Raw genomic sequence first — 19,926 nt, forward strand, 5'->3', positions numbered from 1 at the left:
TATATGTGAACCATTCTGTTTTCATTGATTTTGTAATCTAAAGTTTCCATGGAAGATATGACTTCACTAATGTTATCAAAAGGATAAATTTGAACAGCTCTGATTTTAAGTTTGATGGTTTGTTAAGCTGATCTCAACCATTGGGTTGATCTTAAGATTCAACAGTTGGAATATTTGATGAGATTAGCACTAAGTGTTAATTTCAAAGAATTTAGAAGTGTTGAATTTTATCTATTTTTGGAAAGCTACTTAAACCCTAAATTTCGATCACAATTGGTTCTTTCATTGAAGAGCCAAAGTAAAGTATTAGTGTTTCTTCCCTCATTTGTCCTGCATCACAGATATAAGACTCTTCACTGTAGATGAATATGGTATGTTAGACATGTTTTCTGCACTTCAGTGCTAGGACGTTAAAGTACTAGTTTATTGTGTCATCAAGCCAATTGAGCTCTTTTTCATTTGTCCTTCATGCCAGGCATCTGATTAACAGCTCACAGAGCCTTCATATTTTTTTTTTTGAAATGGCAAATATTATAAAAGAATAGAAGGGACACCCGAAAGGGAAATCCCGAAGTTACATAACACAAAAATAAAAAACTAATTACACAATGAATAGGACATCAAATAGGAAATTGATCAGACCAATTCATCGAGTTGCATACGACCCCTCTTCAAGCCAATGCATTCGCCTTCTCGTTAGCAGACCTTCTAACATGGATCAACTCAATATCTGATTCCGCCAATATATCTTTCATTTCGTCAAAAAAATCCAAAAACCTCCAAGGCGGAGCCACCCCACCCCTCAGCCACCGGATAACATTAAACGAGTCCCCTTCAACAATTACACTTTTCAGACGGTCCCTACTCACCTTTTTTATGTCATTGAAAGCCGCTTGGACTCTCTCACAGAGCCTTCATATTAATCTACGACTTATTAGAAATTTTTTGTTCTGACCATTATGGAGTCCATTGAAGTCCAAGATCTTTGGTTCTTCTGTGATGAGGTTTGTTCTGTTCTTGTAATCTTTGGTTTTTCTCATGGAAATCATTGGCTGTTCTTGTGATCTTTCAATTAATTTGGGGGTTTATTGTAATCATCTGAAAACAACAGTGGTTGTTGTTGTGAAATAGTAGCAGAAACATCTGAACGCAGCTTGGGAATCATGAAAGCAGAATTTCTGAACAAAACTTTCCTATATTGATAATGGTGACCCAAGTATCAGTAAGAATGTATAGGCCCACCAATTACAATGAAATACACACCCAATATTATGTTCCAAAAAGGCTGATTTGACTATGAAATCCTAAATAGGAATATGAACAGAGTGGGACTTGAAAAAGAAAGAAATTCAATAGGGTGCTTTGTTTTATTAGGATTCTAGCTTATAGTTTCATATTTGGTTTGGTGCAGTTATGCAGCCTACATATACCCTTACACTCTGCTGGCTTCTTTCTAAATCAACTTCTTGAACTCCTCTAAATTGCATAAATGGTTAAAGTTCCTAGTGACGATGGTGGTAATTCTCTGTGCAAATCTTCTCTGTTTCATGAGTAATTCTTTTAACTATTTTTTAAACCATTTGAGTGATCTTTTATGAAACTGTTTCAAGGCCTGTTGTGAGGATGGTGTTATTTGATCATTGATTTGGAGATTCATTGATGGTGGTATTTGATCATTGAGCATTCAAGAGGGACACGGAATATGATTTTCTTTATTTCTGTCTCTGGTTGCAGATTTACAGGGGTTGGACAACCAAAGTGCATACGAAAAGCAAACATTTTGGTGGCAAATACAAGTAAAAATTATGGGGCTGTATGTGTGTGTGTCTCCGTTGGGAGATTTACAGGTGTTGGGCAACAAAAGCGCAGGGGTGTTTGGTTGCACAAAAGCTGGGATGGCTTAGTGGTTTTGCATGGCATTTGGGTGCCATGTCACCCTCTTGGTTGGTTGCCAATATAGCATTGAAATCTTTGGAGACCACCGGGGATGTCTCCTGGTTGATCGTTGTATGTGTGCTGCTGTGTCACCATTGTCTTCTCTCAATAAAATCCAACCCAAAAACCACAAGAAAGCTGAATTTTGTCTGGGTTTTTTGGAATGATGCTCTCTCTCTCTCTCTCTATATATATATATAATATATATACAGAGGAGAGAGAGAGAGAGAGAGAGAGAGAGAGAGAGAGACACTCCTTACCGCTACTCTACGTGGTTGACAACCAAACACTACTTACTACTATTCTAAGAGGTAAGTACAAGTAAACCCAATGCTTTTCTCCTCCCTGTTGACTCCTTACACCACTCTTACACCACTCTACGAGATAAATACCTGTAACCAAACAGATAAGTAGTGTTTGGTTGTGCGGAATAGACTCGAAGAATAGGGTAATAAGGGGGTGTCATTACCAACGTAGAGAGAGAGAGATCCCAAGAAATTTCAAGCAAAATTCAACCTTTTATGTGTATCTTGGCTTTAGATGATATAGGTAGGGGACATGGCTGCCGTGACAACAGACATGCAATAATGAGCCAGAAGACATCTCAGGAATCTCCAATGAGTTCAATGCTATACTGGCAACCAAAAGGGGAATTTTGTTGAAGTGGCACCCAAATGCCAAGCAAAATCCCTAAGTCTCCCTGGCTTTTGTGTAATAAATACTGCCACGGACAGAAAAAGTAAAAAAAAATTGTGGTGGGTTCATGTTGATTCAATGTCAGATTGTTTGTGTGTGTGTGGTCCGGGAGGGGGGGGGGGGTTGTGTGATGGGGGGAGGCAGAAAATGTGAAAATGAAAGAGACGGTTCAGTAGATTTATTTTTTTTGGGTAAAGGTGCATAAGATTATTGTTAATGGGATTAATTTTTTTTGTTAAGAGACTACAAAAGTTTAATCTACTATTTTCTACTGATTACATGTGCGTGATTGTATAACATGCTGAAATGAGTGAATGTCAGCAACTTAGAGAAATTATAGCCTCACTATGTTTATTTTAACTTACATTTGGTCACCCAAACTACGAAAAAATTGGGCAGTTTTGAGCTGTGTCCTTCCTCCCAATAATGTGTTTCCTATGCAAGAGATCATTAAAAAAATACAAAATTTTACTCCCCTCTGGATCTATTCTTTATCTTTCCCTTCTTTTCTTCATCATTATGTAGCTTTTCAAAAGAATTTATGAGTTTCTTCTACTTGGTGATTACAAATAAATTTGCTCAATACCACTCCATGAAAGGATAAAAGATTAGGAAGACTAACACGAGAGAAGAATTGTTATTCGTTCCATAAGGCCCTGTTTGGATTGCAGGATTTTCCTGGAGAAGATACGAAAGGAAAAATATTTCTAAAATTCCCGATTACGTTTATGTACAAAAAAAATATCTTGAACTAATTCTATACTTGGATGGACCTTCAATTTATGATAATCTCTCTCTAAATTAACCATAATCATACCATTTCTCCCTGAATTTTTGATAGAAGCCTAAAAGATAAACATATAGGCCTTGTGTGGCAACCATGAAATTTTTTTTCCATAAAATATTAGCATATCCAATAGAAACGAAGGGGAGGATGAGTCAAGAGAGCGTGAGAAAAGACTAAAAAACAAGGGGAAAAAACTCCACTCTTATTTTTTCCATGTTTTTTAGGCAGCTCGCACTCTCTCCCTCTCTCAATCCAAAAACAATAGATTGGCCTTCCAAAAACAGTGATTTTTGCTCTCAATTGTAATAACCTTTGACAGCTAGTTTAAGTAATAAAATACAAGGTAAGTTGCTTCAATTGCCAACGGAAGAGATCGCTGCCAAGTGGGCTTTGGGTGAAAACATATGTTGGGACAAATTGGTATGATGAATGGTGGAGATTCAAATACTTGAAGTAAGAAACCCAAAGAAAACATAGAATGAGGTATAAGAAACCCAATAGATTGGCCAGGTAAGACAGTTAAGGCTTTCTCTTAAAGTATCGGGGGGGGGGGGGGGGGGGGGGGGTTGTCAAAATGCATATACTTTGATCAAGGGTTGCACCCCAAGTTCAATAGCAACCCATATGCCCATACTTTGAGTAAAAGAGTAAATGAGGAGTATATGTATCAAAATGAGATCCTATGGACATTTTTTTAATGGCAATGAGGCCCTAAGCCTTCTTTTATAGAGGATAAAAAGACATGAAGGCACAATTTCAAATGGAAGTATCCTTAATTTCAATTAAAATAGTCTTTTGAATAATCAAAGTACCTTTTCACAACGCAACTGGCTTTCAAATGGAACTACCATGTAACAAAAAGAAGTGACTCTTTGAAAAAAAACTCATTTTTTATTTTAAAAAACAAGATATTTTGAAAATATCTGAAAACAAGAGATTGATGGGAGCAAATCTGATGTACATTGAGAACTTCTAACAAGACCTTCTCAGAGACAACATGGATTTGAACTTTACTGCTAGAACTGGCATCAATTTGGTGCTTTCTGGTGGAAGATAACATAACTGCCTATGGAATTTCCAGTGGTGGGATATAGTCGGCATAATTGACTTTACTATGAGCCTATATAACAGACGCGCGATGAAAAATAGATCAGATCACAAGACCATGTTAAATTGTCGATCTACCAAACACACGATGAGTTTGACGACCTTCAAATGATTTTTAGTTGGCGATCTCACAATACAAGAAATAATTAACCGCTTTTAAAAATATTACTTTCACCATATATATCTTTTTGGTGAAGGTTAATCTTCCGTCCTGGAATTCATCAATCATCACTAAGAGTTATGACGACAAGAAACGCGATGGTACCACGACCGTCCCTCTATTATGTTCAATGGTGACGGTATTAACAGTTGGAGAAAGTTAATATTTTTTCTTAAAAAATAATTTAATATTCAGAGGCGTCATTACGTATCCTTCACCACAAAAAATCATCACTAATAATCAAAGTTATTGAGATCGAACACTATTTCTTAGAGTTCATAGAAGTAACTGAATCTGAATATAAGGTTCTTACCAACACTACTGCGGAACTCGCCTGGATTGAGTCTCTTCTCTTTGAATTGAGGATATGTTAGATACCTTACTAATATGCAAAAAGCTCCAGAGGTGATGGAATGTGTTAGGCAAGGCTCTTTAACCCTGTCCCATACCAAGGCGCCTCATTCAGGACCGTAACATTCCACCATGCTTCTGCATCCGACGTCCTCGGCGACCCACTCCCTGATGGCTATCACTCTGGCCTTTTTTTCAGGTAGCCGTTTCCACGAGTCGCCCCTTCTATCACGGGATATGGTAGTTGCTCTAATACCAAATATTAGATACCTTACCAATATGCCAACAGTTCTGGAGCTGATGGAACGCGTTAGGCAAGGTCCTTTAAACCTGTCCCATACCAGGCTGGGTCCCACCTAGTCCCATACCAAGGTGCCCACCCCACCCCCGGTGTGAGGACCGTAACAAGATCACACTACCTCGTGTACCTATTCTATGCTGCAACGACACATCCGCTATTTATCTCAAATCTAATTCCAATTTTCATGCACAAACAAGACACACTGAGACTAGCTTTTATTTTGTTCGTGAACAGGTTGCCAGAAGACTACTTGGTGTACAATTTTTGCCAATCTCTGATCTTGCCTATATTCTCAGTAAGCATTCTGGCTTAGTGAGCACTTTAAGGGACAAAGTTAATGTGCCCTCTCATTGGCTTACCAATTTACATAGGGGAGTTGCAATTTTTCATCTCCTTTTGTTTGGCTTTCTCAGAAAAAGTTAAACAAAGGGAGGTGAAGATGCAATCATCTATAGGAAAAGACAAGCAGAAAGGGGTAGAAATGCAGGAAAACCGGGTGAAAATATCATTTCCCTTTACACATATATTGTAAAGGACACGAAAAAAAAGATTCTCATATAGATGCTAGAAGGAAAAAGATATGAATGAAAAGGTCATTGGTTGCTTAGACATGAAACTAGTCTTGTATCTTGTAAAAGTAAGGCTCTTCTTTGTCCAGTTCTCTTTAAATGTATATAGGTAGCAAGGACAATAGCCCTCCAAGTCCAAGCTCCTTCCCTTTCACTATTGTAAAGAAAAGTTAAAGACACCCATAACTCATAAATTTAGATAAAAAGAAGAGTAGATTTGAAAGGGCACAGTGCCCTATAAAAGCATGGAAACGGAAACGTTTTCCTATAGTTCACCCGGTTGGTGGCTTTTAGTCTAGACTTAAAGCTCTGAAAGTGATCAGCCACCACTCACAGTTTAATGTGTAAATGCTTGTTAACTGATAGCTTGAACGGTCTCTGCATAAATGGAAAGATGCCAATCTCTGCTCCTCTGTTGTGGCTACTGATTCTGAGAGTGTGAGAGAGAGAGAGAGTTATGTCTTATGTCTTTCAAACTCCTTTGAACCATGGCACTGAAAAACATGGCATTTATATGCACTTAAAAAGGAGAGAACAGCAATGAAAAGGACTATTGGGGGCATCAGAAACTTTGACATGTTTTCCCTCCTACTTTATAGTATTTTTTAAATGGGACTGCTAATTTTCAGCCAGTACCCATTTTCAATACTCTTTCTATTCTCCCCATGTCGTCCTACAACAAGGAAATCCCTTCTAGGCTTGTACAAAGAAAGTCTAAATACTATACCAACCAAAACAAAATCTAAATACTACTATTCTCTAGCCTTCTTCAACCATCATATTTAGAGAACAAAACCCAACAACATAAACTAATTTTTAAACTTTAAGAAAAAGGAAGAAAAATAATAATCTGAGATGTCATTGATTTACGTAACAAAACATGCAAATTACAAATACCCACATGAGAAAATAGAGAATAGAAAATAGAAATATTAACAATATTTGCAAATCATCAACACCATCTCCTTCTTCATTCAAATAAATAAAAAAATAACAAAGCCCAAACACAACATTGCAGGTTACAACACTCCATTAATCAACATCAGAAAAAGGTAATTAATTACAACAACACAGAAATAGAGAAAGATAGAAATAAATTAAGTTATGTGTTGGAGATTATGGGTCGGCGATTCCTCCGATTTTCGTTCTCGCCTTCTCCTTCCGTTACGGCCGATGACATATAACTCATTGCCAATGAATTCTCGTCCGCCGGATGAACACCACCTGCCGAAGATTGGAATTGCTGCTTGCAGGAATGACAAGTGATCTGTAAAAGTGTAGAATTGATTTGTTTTGTTGCTTGTTCTTTGAGAATTTGAGCCTTATCAAGCTCCGCTTGCGCATGTTGTCGAATTCTCTTGGCATTCGCAAATTCCTGCTCGGCCAATTCGATCTGCCTCTTTGCTTGCTGTCTCGCATCATCCGCAAAGGCCTTATCCGCGAAGGCGAGCCTTAATTGCTCGCGGGTTTGTTCTTTAAGTTGCGAAATGGTACTTAATGAACATTCTTCAGTAGAATTGATTTTTTTCGAATCGGGGTTTGTCGAACCGATTGAGAGTTGCAATTGGGTGGCCTGGTTTTCATCTGAATTGGGGGATTGGGAAGTGTTAGAGGGGGGATTATTGGGAGAGGGTAAGAGCTGAAGCTCGAGATTGTTCTTGGGATCGGTCGGTATCGATGGATTGCGATTGTGGTGAAGAAAGATGGAAGTGGAGTGGTTTGGAATTCTCAAACTAGGCCATGTGGCTGCACTAAAGTTTGTTTCACTTGATGGGCTTGGGCTTGATGCTGTTCTAGACAAGCAAGCGGGCTGTTGGGTATGTAATTCGGGCCGGATTCGTCCGGCATTGCAAGCATCTTGGTGTTCTATGAAACTCTCCACCCTGGAAATCCAAATGGAAAAAAGGATAAAAATAAGATTTTTTATTTTTTATTTTTTGAATGGAATGATGAAAGAAAGACTTGGAAAACCTGGGCAAGATGATAAAGACAATACAAACCACAAAGATAAAAAATGAGAATTTTAGGGGGATTGTAGGGTGGTGTTTTGATTAAAGGATAAGATGAAATGTGGAATCAAAGAAAAAGAAATTAATATGGATGGTAGAGAGAGAATTAGTCAAGATATGTATTCTAAAAGGGGAAAGAAAATCAAAATAATAAAATAAAGAAGAATTTTTGGTATTGCCTTTTGGGGTTTGAGCATTAAAGTGCTGATGTGAAAAAAAAAAAGGAAAAAAATAAAAGAAAAACAAGAAAATATTAATTGTTGGTTGATCTTGAAATAACCAATGGGGGTGTATGTTGGGAGTCGTGTCTTGAGTTTTGAGACTGATCATGTATTCTTTGATAAAAAAAATGGAAGAAAAATGGCCGAACAGGTTAAATTAATTTAGTAATGACATGATGATCCAGAAAAATATGATCTTGAATTTTGAGTTTTTATAACGACGCTGACACTCAGTATTGTTGAATTCAGGAAGGATGATAAAAACCCAACAAGGAATTACACGGGGATCCATGATTCTTGTGTCTTAATTATTCCTCATAGAATTTGGGTTTTTGACGTTAATTTGGGGTCTTGTTATTATTCTTGGTTTTTGGGTTTTTGGATGTTGAATGGGGGAGAAGGATGTATCAAAAGAAAAATAATAATAATAACCCAAATAAAATCAGTCAAGCAATTAACAATATCCAGCATGGATTCATAGGCCTAATTCTGCTGGCTTTGATATGTTTCCAAAGAGTAGTGGTTCCTCTCGAATTGGACCTCTAGGAGGTCTAGTCGTCTCGGATCAACCTTTCTCCTTCTATTCTATCTTTTCCTTTGTTTATTTGTGTTACTGCGAATTAAGCACGTAACAGGCTTCGATAATTATTCCACAATTAAAACAAATGAGTGGTAATCTTTGTCCCTAAGGCTTGTTTTTATATGAAATTGGCAAGATAAGGAGAAATTAACCTCGAAAAGACGCGACCACAATCGCAAGAATGGCCTCTAGTCCCACAAGTCTTGAGATGGGCTTTGTAATCAGACTGAACTGCGTATCCTTTCGAGCACTTCTCACAGATCCACTGCTTGTGATTGCTATGTTTCCTTCTAAAATGCTTCTTAATTCCGACAAGATCGCCGAGTGCGTGACAAGGATCATGGTGCAAGCAGCTCGGTTCGGGACACACGAAGACGCGCTTTCGGACCTCCGGTGTCTCTCTCTTGAGCAATTTCCATGGGACCTTATGTCGCCGCCGATGCATTTGAAGGTTTTGGTCCCTTTGGAATCCTTGATTACATATCTCGCAAACGTAACGATCCGATTCGAGTAATGTTTTGGGTGAGAGTGACACCACCTCTGCATCAGGATCTACAACAATGAAAAATAACCCAAATATAAAAAAAATAAAAATGGAGACCACCCATCAAAGAAGGAAATTCAAAATATTTGTAACAATGCCCATATGGCTAAATATGAAAAACATTTGGGTATAATTAATGGTTAGTAAGTTAATTTTGCCGTTCAAAACAAAAAATGCCCATATGGAGAAAAATTATATGAGAGAAAGAGAGAGTTTGGGAATACCTGGAGTGCCTGCTGGCCTTCTTTTCCTTTTGCTGTTAGTACCATTTTCTAAGGGAAATGACTGAGGTGGGATTTGGGAAGAGGCGTTGTTGCCTTGGGATGGTGATAGAGAACAAAACATGGGCAAATTTGTATTTGGATTGTGTTGGGTTGTTTTGATTTCTTCAAAATTCCAACACCCACCTCTCCCTTTCTCTCTTATCTAGCTTTCTCTTTATGAAATGGAAAGCACCCAAGATATCTAGATTTGGAGATGAGTGAGAATTGTGGGTGCAGCTCTACTTGGTCGATCTAATAATATAAGTAATGGGGAGATAAATACAGGTAGAACATGAAGAAAAGCTCTTTCGGTTGTCTTCAGCTTTCTTTCAGCTTTAAGCTTTCAGCTTTCCATTCACCACCTCTCTCTATACCTCTTTTCAGCTATGTGGTGTGGTGAGACTCTTAATAAATAAAACTTGCAAAGGGTCTGATCCAATCACATTACTCGAAACTTGAGCCCACACTCTGGGACAGAAATAAAACATCCCCACAAAGAAACAAACACTCATAATTCATCACACAGTAATTTGCATGCATAAATGCAGGCCAGACCCCAAATACACGTGAGCCTCTCTCTCTCTCTCTCTCTCTCTCTCTCTCTCTCTCTCTCTCTCTCTCTCTCTCTCTCTCTCTCTCTCATCTTTTACAGATAAATCAAATTCTCGGCAAGATTTAGCTAAACTTGTTTTTACTAGGTGTTTACTAGTCAGCCGGACAACATGATGAAGAGAAACAAAAGAAAAAAGAAGACAAGAGACAAACACAAGTGCATAGAAGAAATGGAAGTATACGGGGTGCCCTTGATCAAGACTCATTATCTAGTGGGTCCTATTGTGGAAGGGCCATAGCACAAGAATAAGACAGCATTACACTTCTATTAGTAGCTTCTAAATATAGTGTTTATGAAAAGATCAGTAAGTAAGATTTCATGGGCCTCAGTAGTTTGATCATACCATTTTAGCTTAGGTCTCGATATGAGCGATCAGGATTTCGTATACATGTCCCACTTATATAGATTTACATGGCTCTATTCTCTTTTTTCCCACGTTATATGGGCATAAAACAAATTTTACACCAATTTTCCTATATAAAAATTTGCGCCTATATGTGATTCAGAGGTATTGATCCCTCTGTTCTCTTAGGCTTAGTGCTTGTCGCTCATTTTTGTTTAGCCTTGGTTCCCCCGTCTCGCTTGTTCCGAGTTAGGACTTGTTTGTTTTTATTGTTCTATCTTTTTCTTTTTCTAATAAATCGGCAGGGTCTCCGTTAAACCCCAGCTTACCCATAAAAAAAAAGAAATTTGCGCCTATTTTTCTAGGACAAAAAAATTATTTTAGGCCAATTTTCCTTAGAAAAAAATCGGGCCTTAATTAGAGACATCTACCACAATAATAGCAAGAAGTCTAAGAGAAATAAAAGAAAGAAAAATGAGTATTTGTTGTAGAAGAAAGTTGTGGATTAAAATCTGTCAAAAAGCTAATAATACTGAGAAATTGATTGAATTAATAAGGACAAAAAAGTAGAAAGAAAGTGGGTAAGGAATCTTTTGAAATTGTAATCTCACGACGACAGAATCATATCGTATATCACATCAAATTACCAAAATGTCCCTATCGTTTCTGAGGAAAGGTACTACATTGACCAGATCAAACCATACAATTTATCTTTCCTTTCTTAGACTAGTTCAGCTCTTCCAAACCATAGTTCTTGAAGAAGTTTGGTCATTTTCAAGGGTATTATAGTCATAACAAACGTTTCATTTTATCTGCCACTTCTCTCTCTGACTCCTCAACTGTAGGGTCTTTCCTAGTGAATGTCTATATCAAAAGCTGTGGGACCCTTCCCATACCAATACCATAATTCTTCCACCTAAATCAATTGAAATAAAATCCAATTGTTTAGGGAAGATCAAAACACAATAAAGAAAAAAGACCCAAGTCCCCTAATCCTAGTTTAAGCTAATATAATAAGGGAAGAGAAAGCGTGTTATGAGCAAACTCTAGTTTAAGTTAATATAAAAAGGGGAAGAGAAAGCATGTTATCTTTGTTTGTTTAATGGGTGGTAAGGAATGGGGAGATGATGGGAGAAGGATTCTCAACACATGCAGCATCCAATGAGAATGTCTCTGGCAATCATCTCTCCCAAGCGTTCTCGATCCCGAATCTAATCATCCCTTGTTAAATTAATTAAACTTGTCATAAGATATCGTCACTTTCCTTCTCTTTACTTTAAACTTCCATTTAAAAATTCTTGCTACTGGGTTCCCAATCACACCAACCCAAACAAATGTTTTTTTTTTTTTCATTAATGGACGTACGAAACGAGGCCGATACCGATGTGTAGAGCCCGATATTTTTCTAATTAATTTCAAAGAGATATGCACACTAACAGGATACAGACATGGTTATCTATTTACTTCAATAATTTCTGCCACCTGATGCTGGCTGTCTGGTTTATATTTGTTTGTATTCGGAGGGCTGATCGAAAGTGAGCGTGTATATACGGCCAATTAGCCTAGAAGGCAGGTTGGGGAAACTCCTAGTCTCTCACTCTCTTGAAAATGTAGGGATCTTTCTTTTAGGTTTTTGCATTTATTTTTCTTTGAAAGAGGTAGAGTTAAAGAGAACGAGAGGAAGCTGACAATTTATTTGATGGGTGCTGTCGGAGTCTGAAAAGCCAAGTCTCCGAAAAACAGATGAAATTAAAGGGGGAGAGAGAGAGAGGGAGAGAGTAACTACACCTCTTTTTTTTTTCCCTCTGAAAGGAATACCATTTCCATAATCAATTTAAAATCGTGGAAAGCAACAAAAATAATACTATTTCTATCCTTTTGGATATATAAGAGGAATAAGCGAGAGTAGTTGTATAAATAATCTCTATATCCATTTCAAAAAATCTTCTCTATAGCCTAACTATTGAGAAATTGGGCAAAATCCAATCCAATCATGCACAAATAAACTGATAACTAGAAACAAAAGCTTAACCACAAGATGAACACCGAGTTTTTATGTTGTTCGGCCAAGATGCCTATGTTTGCGGTTGAAAACAAAATCTTCCAATATGAGAAGGCAAAATACAAGGATTACAGTGGGGAAAACCCGCAAGAGAAACCCGAGAGGAAACTCTCCCTCCCTCCCTCTGTATCACTCTTCCTCACGTACCATAAGAAAACACTCTCCGGCATATGCATCCGCCCACTCTTTCTCGTTAAAGAGGAGTTTTATATTTAGGGTTCACAAAAAGCTAAAGAGAGCTGCTTGCCCGTTTTTTGCTTCCCACAACAAGTAGGATTCGTGGGATGTAAACTTTCCTAATAATCTCCACCTTGGCTTGTTTCCCGGACACAAAGATTTTCCATCAAGGTCGCTATCGGTCTACTATCATTGCAAAAGCAACATTGGCCTTCTGAAATATCAGTTACACATCATCGAATCATCCAAGTTCCAACTCCACCTGACTTGATCAACATGACCAATGCATGTGTGTAGCTACCAACTATTTGACTCAACTAGTCAATCTTAGAATGCGGTCTTGATCTGTCCTACTTATCACATGTATTGTCTCCTTCTCACCATCATCTGCACCCTATAAACTCATCTTTGTACTAATTACAAAAGAGACGCTATGCATTCGCATGCCACTCAATTTTCAACTAGTCATCAAGATCAAAGGAACACTAGTCATCGTGTCCCAAGCCAGATGTTACAACCCGCCACACTTCTATTCTTTCATTCATACAACAGCATGTTTCATAGATGCATAGTGTGATTGCCTATGGAGACTGTGAGAACATATCCTACCGTTTCACTCTGCTCATATGTTATTGCTACCACCATATTTATAGCACCATTGTCCACCTTATCAGATCTTTTACGAACCGTCCTGCTTGATGCTGCAGTATTCATTGCAATGATAACATTGCACGTCCTTTCTACTAACCATGGATTTTCATCTTCTTTTGTTTGAACCCTTGTCATGCGCCCTTTCTCTTTGATTTCCACCATGAGAAACTAGTTTATGCTCTCGACTCCCATCAAGAAAATATTTTTTCTGCATATGATTCGATAAGACTGATGTCATGTCTTCCTCTAACTTCACCGTGTTCTTCTTATACAATAGAGTCGTTAACATGTAGTTATACGAATCCGAAAGCCTAGTAAGAAGCAAAAAGGTGTTATCTTTTTTCTTCAACTTTCAACTTTGTGAAGCTAATCCGCAAGCTCGTTAAACACAGTAATATTGGCTCAATTTCAAGTAGGGATGCACTTGAAATCATATAATCTTAAATTGAGACGGTGATAATATTTACCCAGTGTAGGTACTTCACCCCCAGATCATTTCTCCCATAAAATATTACAGGCATGTCCTTAATTTTCATTAAGCTTTTCTGGACATCTCCTTTAAACTTTGCAGTGACAAAGCTTAGGATCAAAAGCAAGCTAAGAAAGACGACCCTTTTTAGCTTTTCTCGGCCACTTTTTCCTCTGGAAGCTTAAATAAAAACAACCAAGGAAAAAAAAGAAAGGCACGAACAAAAAGAGAAAAGAGAGAGCAGGAAAGAACCAAAGCACGATGAGGAGCGGTAAAAAGGAGTGGGTTTTTAATTATGACACCCCCATGGTCAAACGTAAGTCAAACCTCTTGACGTGAAATTGATTTGGTCCGAAGTTCCATACAATCTTCCCCTTGGGGTCAAAATGTAAACGGAGGTTCATTTTTCTTTCATTTTAATCTCTCTCTCTCTCTCTCTTCAAAAAATCTTACTCGTGAGAACTCACACGGCCACCCGTGTCAAAAGCTGGACAGACTCGAGTGCGTGGGTCCGGTCTCGCTCGCCCTCACTTTCTATCCTGCAAAAGAAACGCCTTTTTCTCTTCACTCCCTCGTGTGAGAATCATGACATCAAGCCACTCTGTAGACAAAAAAAGAAGGGGGTACTTTGCTTTATTTTCAAAAGTAGTCTTTCAGTTTGACGATTTACAAATAGAGTCATCAAGTTTGACTGAATTTTGTTAGGGGTGCAACTTGGGTCGGGCTCAACCCGAATACGATGGGTTCGACCTGATTTTTCCTCAGGTTGGGTTGGGTTAGTATTGGGAAAAGCCAGCTCGATTTAATTTCAGGTTGGGTTAAGGTTGGGACTTTGGCAACCCGACCAGACCTGAACCCAACTTTTGTCCTCTGATTTCATCTTGATTTTCTTTCGGTTATTGTATTTTTCTGTTTGGCCTTGGTGAACTCAAACCCAACTTGACTCAACCCAACCTGATTTGGGTTAGATAGGTTGGGTTAGGGTTGATTGATTTAGAGTTGGGTTGGGGTAGGGCGTACCATCCTCAACCTGAGGCTCGGGTTGGGTTTGTGTTGGCCTCAACCCGATCCAACCCAACCCGAGTTGCATCCTTAAATTTTGCAAATCAGGTCATCCCATCAATTTGTGACAAAAATACCCGTAGTAGATTGCTTTTACTCATAAAAGACCAAAATATCCTGGTACGTGTAAACAAGAAAATTAACCTTGTAAAAAGAACAAAATATCAGCAATGCTTTGTAAGCTCAGTGATATGTTTTTATTACGTAGATCCCACCAACTCAACTCAAATCCATGCATTAGGTGTGTCCCACAATCTCCACCCGAGTCCTCGTGTATAAGGTAGGACACAGTTTTACACCCCGAGTTTTGTGTTTTTATGGTGTGGGCCCAAATTTTCACACCTGTGTATAACATGTGTGAAGAATTAGTTGAGCGGAAGATGAAGAAATCAATAATCCAAACACAATAGGGAACAAACTCCAAGAAGAAGCTCAATCTTCTCTACACAAAACATGTGATTTTTTGTTCAATCAAAAAGTCCATCCCCAAAGTAACATACGGTTCTTTTAATAACCAAAATAAGAGTCCTAAAACTACTACTCCTAAAAAATACAAAACTAGTACTTTTGGACTCATGATAGAAGTAAAAATCCTAAAGGGAAATGATATTTTCATTCTCCCTGCATTACATGCACGCTCCCTTATAATGTGATTTGAGCGTGCACGTAATACAGGGGGTGAAAATATCATCACCCTTCCTAAAATATTGCCTAAAATCTATTGATGGTAATCTTTTTCTAACTTTAGAAAGGAAGTAGCAAGATACGTTGCTGCTTCTCCTGAATATTGTTACCGAATTCAAGAGATGCGTGCTTCATCAAGAATTCTAGCATATATGGAAATGATATTCCCACGCCCTTTATTTAAAACTTATAATTCTCCAGGGTATTTTAGTTCTTGTCTTCTTACATATAAGGACATTTTGGTTTATTTATGCGTCAAATTTTTTTTTAGAGTGGGTATTTTAGTCACAAAAATGGATGTCGATAGGCAAATCTCACTAATCTCACTCTAACCTAAATTACCTAATGACTGTATTTGCAAATTGTCAAACTAGAAGACTCTTCTTTCAAATAAAGCAAACTACAAGACCTCATTAACAAAATCCCCAATAAAACAGATATTAACTCCCCCATTTTTTAGTCTCATCCACACACTCTCTCTCTTTTTTAAGGTTTTGGCAGCTGAGAATTATTACAGGTACCGAAAGAGCACTGGACACACAATAAAGAAAGGGTGGAAAATGGTCAAAAAGAGTGGTGAGAATACAAGAAGGAAAAAAAAAAAAAAAAAGTAGAAAGAAAAGAAGGAGAGGTCTCTCACGTGCGACAGACGTCTCTCCTTGACGCCGTCATTAGATTCTCCCCAACCCACAAGCTTACAAACATATGTGGAGCAATTAGGGTGTCGTCATCGTGACGGTCAATTTAGACAGAGGAAACGTCAAAAAGGACTAAAGAGGGATTTCTTTAGTGTCCTTTTGACGCCTTAAACCCTAATCGGAACAGTAAAAACCCTTCTTGATTTGACGCTTGTTTTATATCTAACCGTCGTCTGGGGTTGTCCCATGTGCCAGCATAAAGACAAAACCTACTCAATAAAGAGAGTGCTTCGCACACGTGGCAAGTGTCAGACGCTTTTGGTAATTAAAAGCTTTGGAGTTGTGGTGGGGCCCAGAGGGAATGGGATCCAGCTGGCAGAATAATCAGACGGTTGTGAGAGTGCCATTTGGCGAGTAGATGGATATCGGGCCGGGTCTGAGGTTCGGGCCGACAGGCCTGCATGGGTCCACGGGGGGGGGGCACCTTTGAAGCACTCAAATCACTGCCATGGTTCCACCACAAGCGCTTGGCATTTTCTAGCATTTGAAACCTTTGCCTTTTGTTCTTTTCTTCTTTTTCTATCCACCTTTTTCCTTGCATTCTTATCTTCACTAGTGAGTGGTATGGTATAAAACCTAGTGATGAGAGCATAGTGTAATTTCCAAGCATTGTATTGTATTGTATTAACCAGAGTATATAACTGTAGAGTGGGTCCTTCTAAAATCATCATTTGATTACATGTATTATCCTGGTTTTGCAATTCAAGGATGGAAATGGTTAGAAAGAAAGTCTACTTTCATGTTCCTTCATAAAAGACACTTGCACCCATCCAGCACTCATCTGTTGAGTGTTGAACTACATCCACAATCTATATTAGATCATTGGGAATTTATTGTTTTTCTGCTTTCCCCTAGTTATTGTCTCTAGGGAATCTAGGGTAAGTTTGAAGAATTTGGATCACCTAAGTTCCTTTGTTTCCCCCTTTCTTTTAGATATGACCTCTAGGGATAGAGGTAATGCTTTGTGCTCTTGATTACAATCTTTTTATATATATATATTAATACACTGGTAGTGGTCCTACCTAACACCTGCCTACATATAAAAATACCATCGATCCATCGATCCATGTTTAAGGAAGCAACTCAATCGGATGATATAAACTCCTTGATCCATTGAACCAAGTTTAGGGCAACAGCTCGATCAGATGATCTTAAGCCCTTGATCCATTGGGCCTTGTTTAGGGTTCCCTACCATGGAAAACATAACTGTTGATTTTTTCAGTCCTTTGTAAAAATTTACAGCTGGGTTTGTGAACTTTGAGAGTGGAGACAAAACCATGCATTGATCTTGTTGGGTATTGATTATGGGAAGTGATAAATTCTTCCTAAGCCAGCCCCCTCTAGTGTATTTATGATCCTCTTTTTACACTACAAGTGGGTGGCCCGGGGAACAAAATATGGGGCGAATTTATCATGCCCTTTGCACCTCTTTATTTGAATGGTTCCCCTTAACACCTTTTATCACATAAACTAACTTCTACTTTAATAAACCCTCATGAGGCTAAACACAAATTTCTGATTTTAATAGGCATGCTACCATTAAGGAAGCATAACCTGAGATGATAATGACATTGAGCAAACATCAAAGGAAATTGAATGATAGGGAAAGGGAACTCTTTTTCTTTTTTTATTTCTAAACTCTGATAACGTATTTGATTTTTCTAACACTTTTCTTCTTTTTCACTGTGCTCTTGTTTGTTTCTCATTTCTTCTTCTCCTTAGATGTAATATGTAATTTGACTAGTCGCAATTTAGAACATATGGACAGGAATGCAAGAGCGTGGGTTTGTTTGGATGGAATTTAATGAGAGTGGGATGTTTCCAAACACAATATTCTGAGCTTGTCTTGTCTTAATGGGCCCTTCCATATGATAATTAATTTTTCTTCTTGCTGGATATCATTGTTTTTCTCTAACAAATCAAATCTGGATTCTACCCTTATATCCCTCTCAAGCCTGGCATCTAATTGTCTGATCACCTTTTTCATTTGTATTTTCTATGTATAGTTCCTACATAAATAGTTGGCCTGCACGTGTGATGCATGTGAGGGCATAGTGGCAAAAAAAAAAAAACCCTTTCTTCCGTTTCTGAAGTTTCTTTCAGTTTCTTAGTGACAATAGGCGACGGTATTCTGCCTAAAAAAAAGCTTGATGGATCAACGGTAAGATTAATTCTAGGTTGATCAATCGATGCTATTGATCTTGTTGGTCTTAGTCCAATTCCCAAAAGAACATCCCATACTGAAAGACCTGAAAAAAAAATCAACCATTTAGCTTTTATTGGCAGAACCCTAAGAAGCTTGATGGATCACGAGTGTTCTAAGCTGGATTCATGGTCACTGGATCTGAAAGATAGAAGTGGCACAAGTAAGGCTCACATCAATAGGTGTATTAATAGTTAATTATCAAGTCTCACATGGTAGAGGGGCACAGCCAATCCTTGTTTAATTGTTTATTAGTTCCTAGTTCTTGAGACCATAACCTTAAGGCCACCGTTTCAAAACTTCAAATTATATCTCCGCAACATCTTTTGTTTTGGATTAGGAGGAAAAGAAGAGAGAAGTTATAACCACTACACTATCAGGTAAATCAAACAGATTAAGAAGAAAAAGAAGTAATCATAAATATAAGTACACATCTCTCAAAGATTCACTAAGTTGCGGGTCTCTTTGTATGTATTGTCCGTATAGAGGTGGCACAAGCAAAGAATGTGTATGTTAGGAGCCTTAAAAGCTTCAATCTTTTTTTGTACTTTTCATATTAAGGCTCTGTTTGTTTGAGATTATAATAACTGATGGTGAGCCTCCAAACTGATTATTGGACAGAAAATATGTAATTTAAGTCCAATAATTAGTTAGGAGATCTAAGGCCCTGTTCGTTTAAGATTATGCCAACCAATTATTGCACTCAATAATTGGTTTTGAACTAACGATCAAGGGGTTGGCATAATCTCAAAAGAACAGGACTTAAACAGGCAAGGTTTATTTGGAATAAATAGTATGTTAGATGGCATATGTGTGGGATTCTTGGAAATTAATTATTAGTCTTGCAAAAGTACAAGTGCACCTCACCTAGTTTAACCATGGCTACCTTTGTTTAGTTCTTCCGTGACATCTTTCAATTGTTTTCAAACTACCAAGAGAGGGGGGGGGGGGGGGGGGGGGGGGGGGGCTGGTACGAAAAAAAGAAAGCGAAATTATCATTTTCCTTTAAAATTTGCTCTAATTGGATGAACCCAACTGCCAAATTAGTAAGCATGCAATTGGACGTTTAAAAGATTAAAAAAAATAAACTCGACCAAACATTTATTTGTAGGTTTAGATTGTTTGAACATTTTGAATGGTTGCGATCTAGATAGATGAAAATTGATCCAGAACACACAAAAAAATCAATTGGTCCAGAACCATTGGCCATTTTCATTTCATTCTTCCAAAGCAGTTCAAATTTTATTTAAAGGGACTTAATTTATAATGATATCTCTCTAAATAAGCCATCCTCTTCCTTTTTTATTTGTAGATAAACGTAGCCTCTTCTTTCAAAGTATAAGCAGTAGCTTATTATCTAAACTGAGAGAATTTATATGATGGGCGGCCGTGAAAACACGTGAAGTCTAAAAAAACTAGGTACGGCCCACGTAAATAGGTT

General features: G+C 37.9%; 1 protein-coding gene across 2 annotated transcripts; it reads right to left on the reverse strand.

Annotated features, from left to right (window-relative positions):
* Nucleotides 1–6,853: 6,853 nt before the first annotated feature.
* On the reverse strand, nucleotides 6,854–10,091 carry SGR5 (C2H2-like zinc finger protein). 2 transcript variants are annotated; one of them, XM_077374696.1, is made up of 3 exons: nucleotides 9,485–10,091; nucleotides 8,869–9,256; nucleotides 6,854–7,789 (listed from the first exon to the last, which is right to left on the reverse strand). In XM_077374696.1, the coding sequence occupies exons 1-3, from the start codon at nucleotides 9,603–9,605 to the stop codon at nucleotides 7,009–7,011; spliced, it is 1,290 nt and encodes a 429-aa protein (XP_077230811.1). In that variant the 5' UTR covers nucleotides 9,606–10,091; the 3' UTR covers nucleotides 6,854–7,008. The 2 variants fall into 2 exon arrangements, with proteins under 2 accessions (XP_077230811.1, XP_077230810.1); XM_077374695.1 differs by having other exon boundaries at nucleotides 8,869–9,268.
* Nucleotides 10,092–19,926: the final 9,835 nt, after the last annotated feature.

This window comes from Tasmannia lanceolata, unplaced genomic scaffold, assembly GCF_043159265.1.
Source record: "Tasmannia lanceolata isolate RefF3 unplaced genomic scaffold, GAP_Taslan_0.1 ptg000044l, whole genome shotgun sequence".
Taxonomy (NCBI): Eukaryota; Viridiplantae; Streptophyta; class Magnoliopsida; order Canellales; family Winteraceae; genus Tasmannia; species Tasmannia lanceolata.

What these genes read in the sequence shown, in the direction of transcription:
- SGR5 (XM_077374695.1), bottom strand. Translation starts at nt 9,605, where the DNA reads ATGTTTTGTTCTCTATCACCATCCCAAGGCAACAACGCCTCTTCCCAA. An exon ending in AAGGCCAGCAGGCACTCCAG is followed by an intron (nt 9,269 to 9,484) that starts GTATTCCCAAAC and finishes TCATTGTTGTAG; the next exon opens with ATCCTGATGCAGAGGTGGTG. An exon ending in TGTGGTCGCGTCTTTTCGAG is followed by an intron (nt 7,790 to 8,868) that starts GTTAATTTCTCC and finishes TTGGATTTCCAG; the next exon opens with GGTGGAGAGTTTCATAGAAC.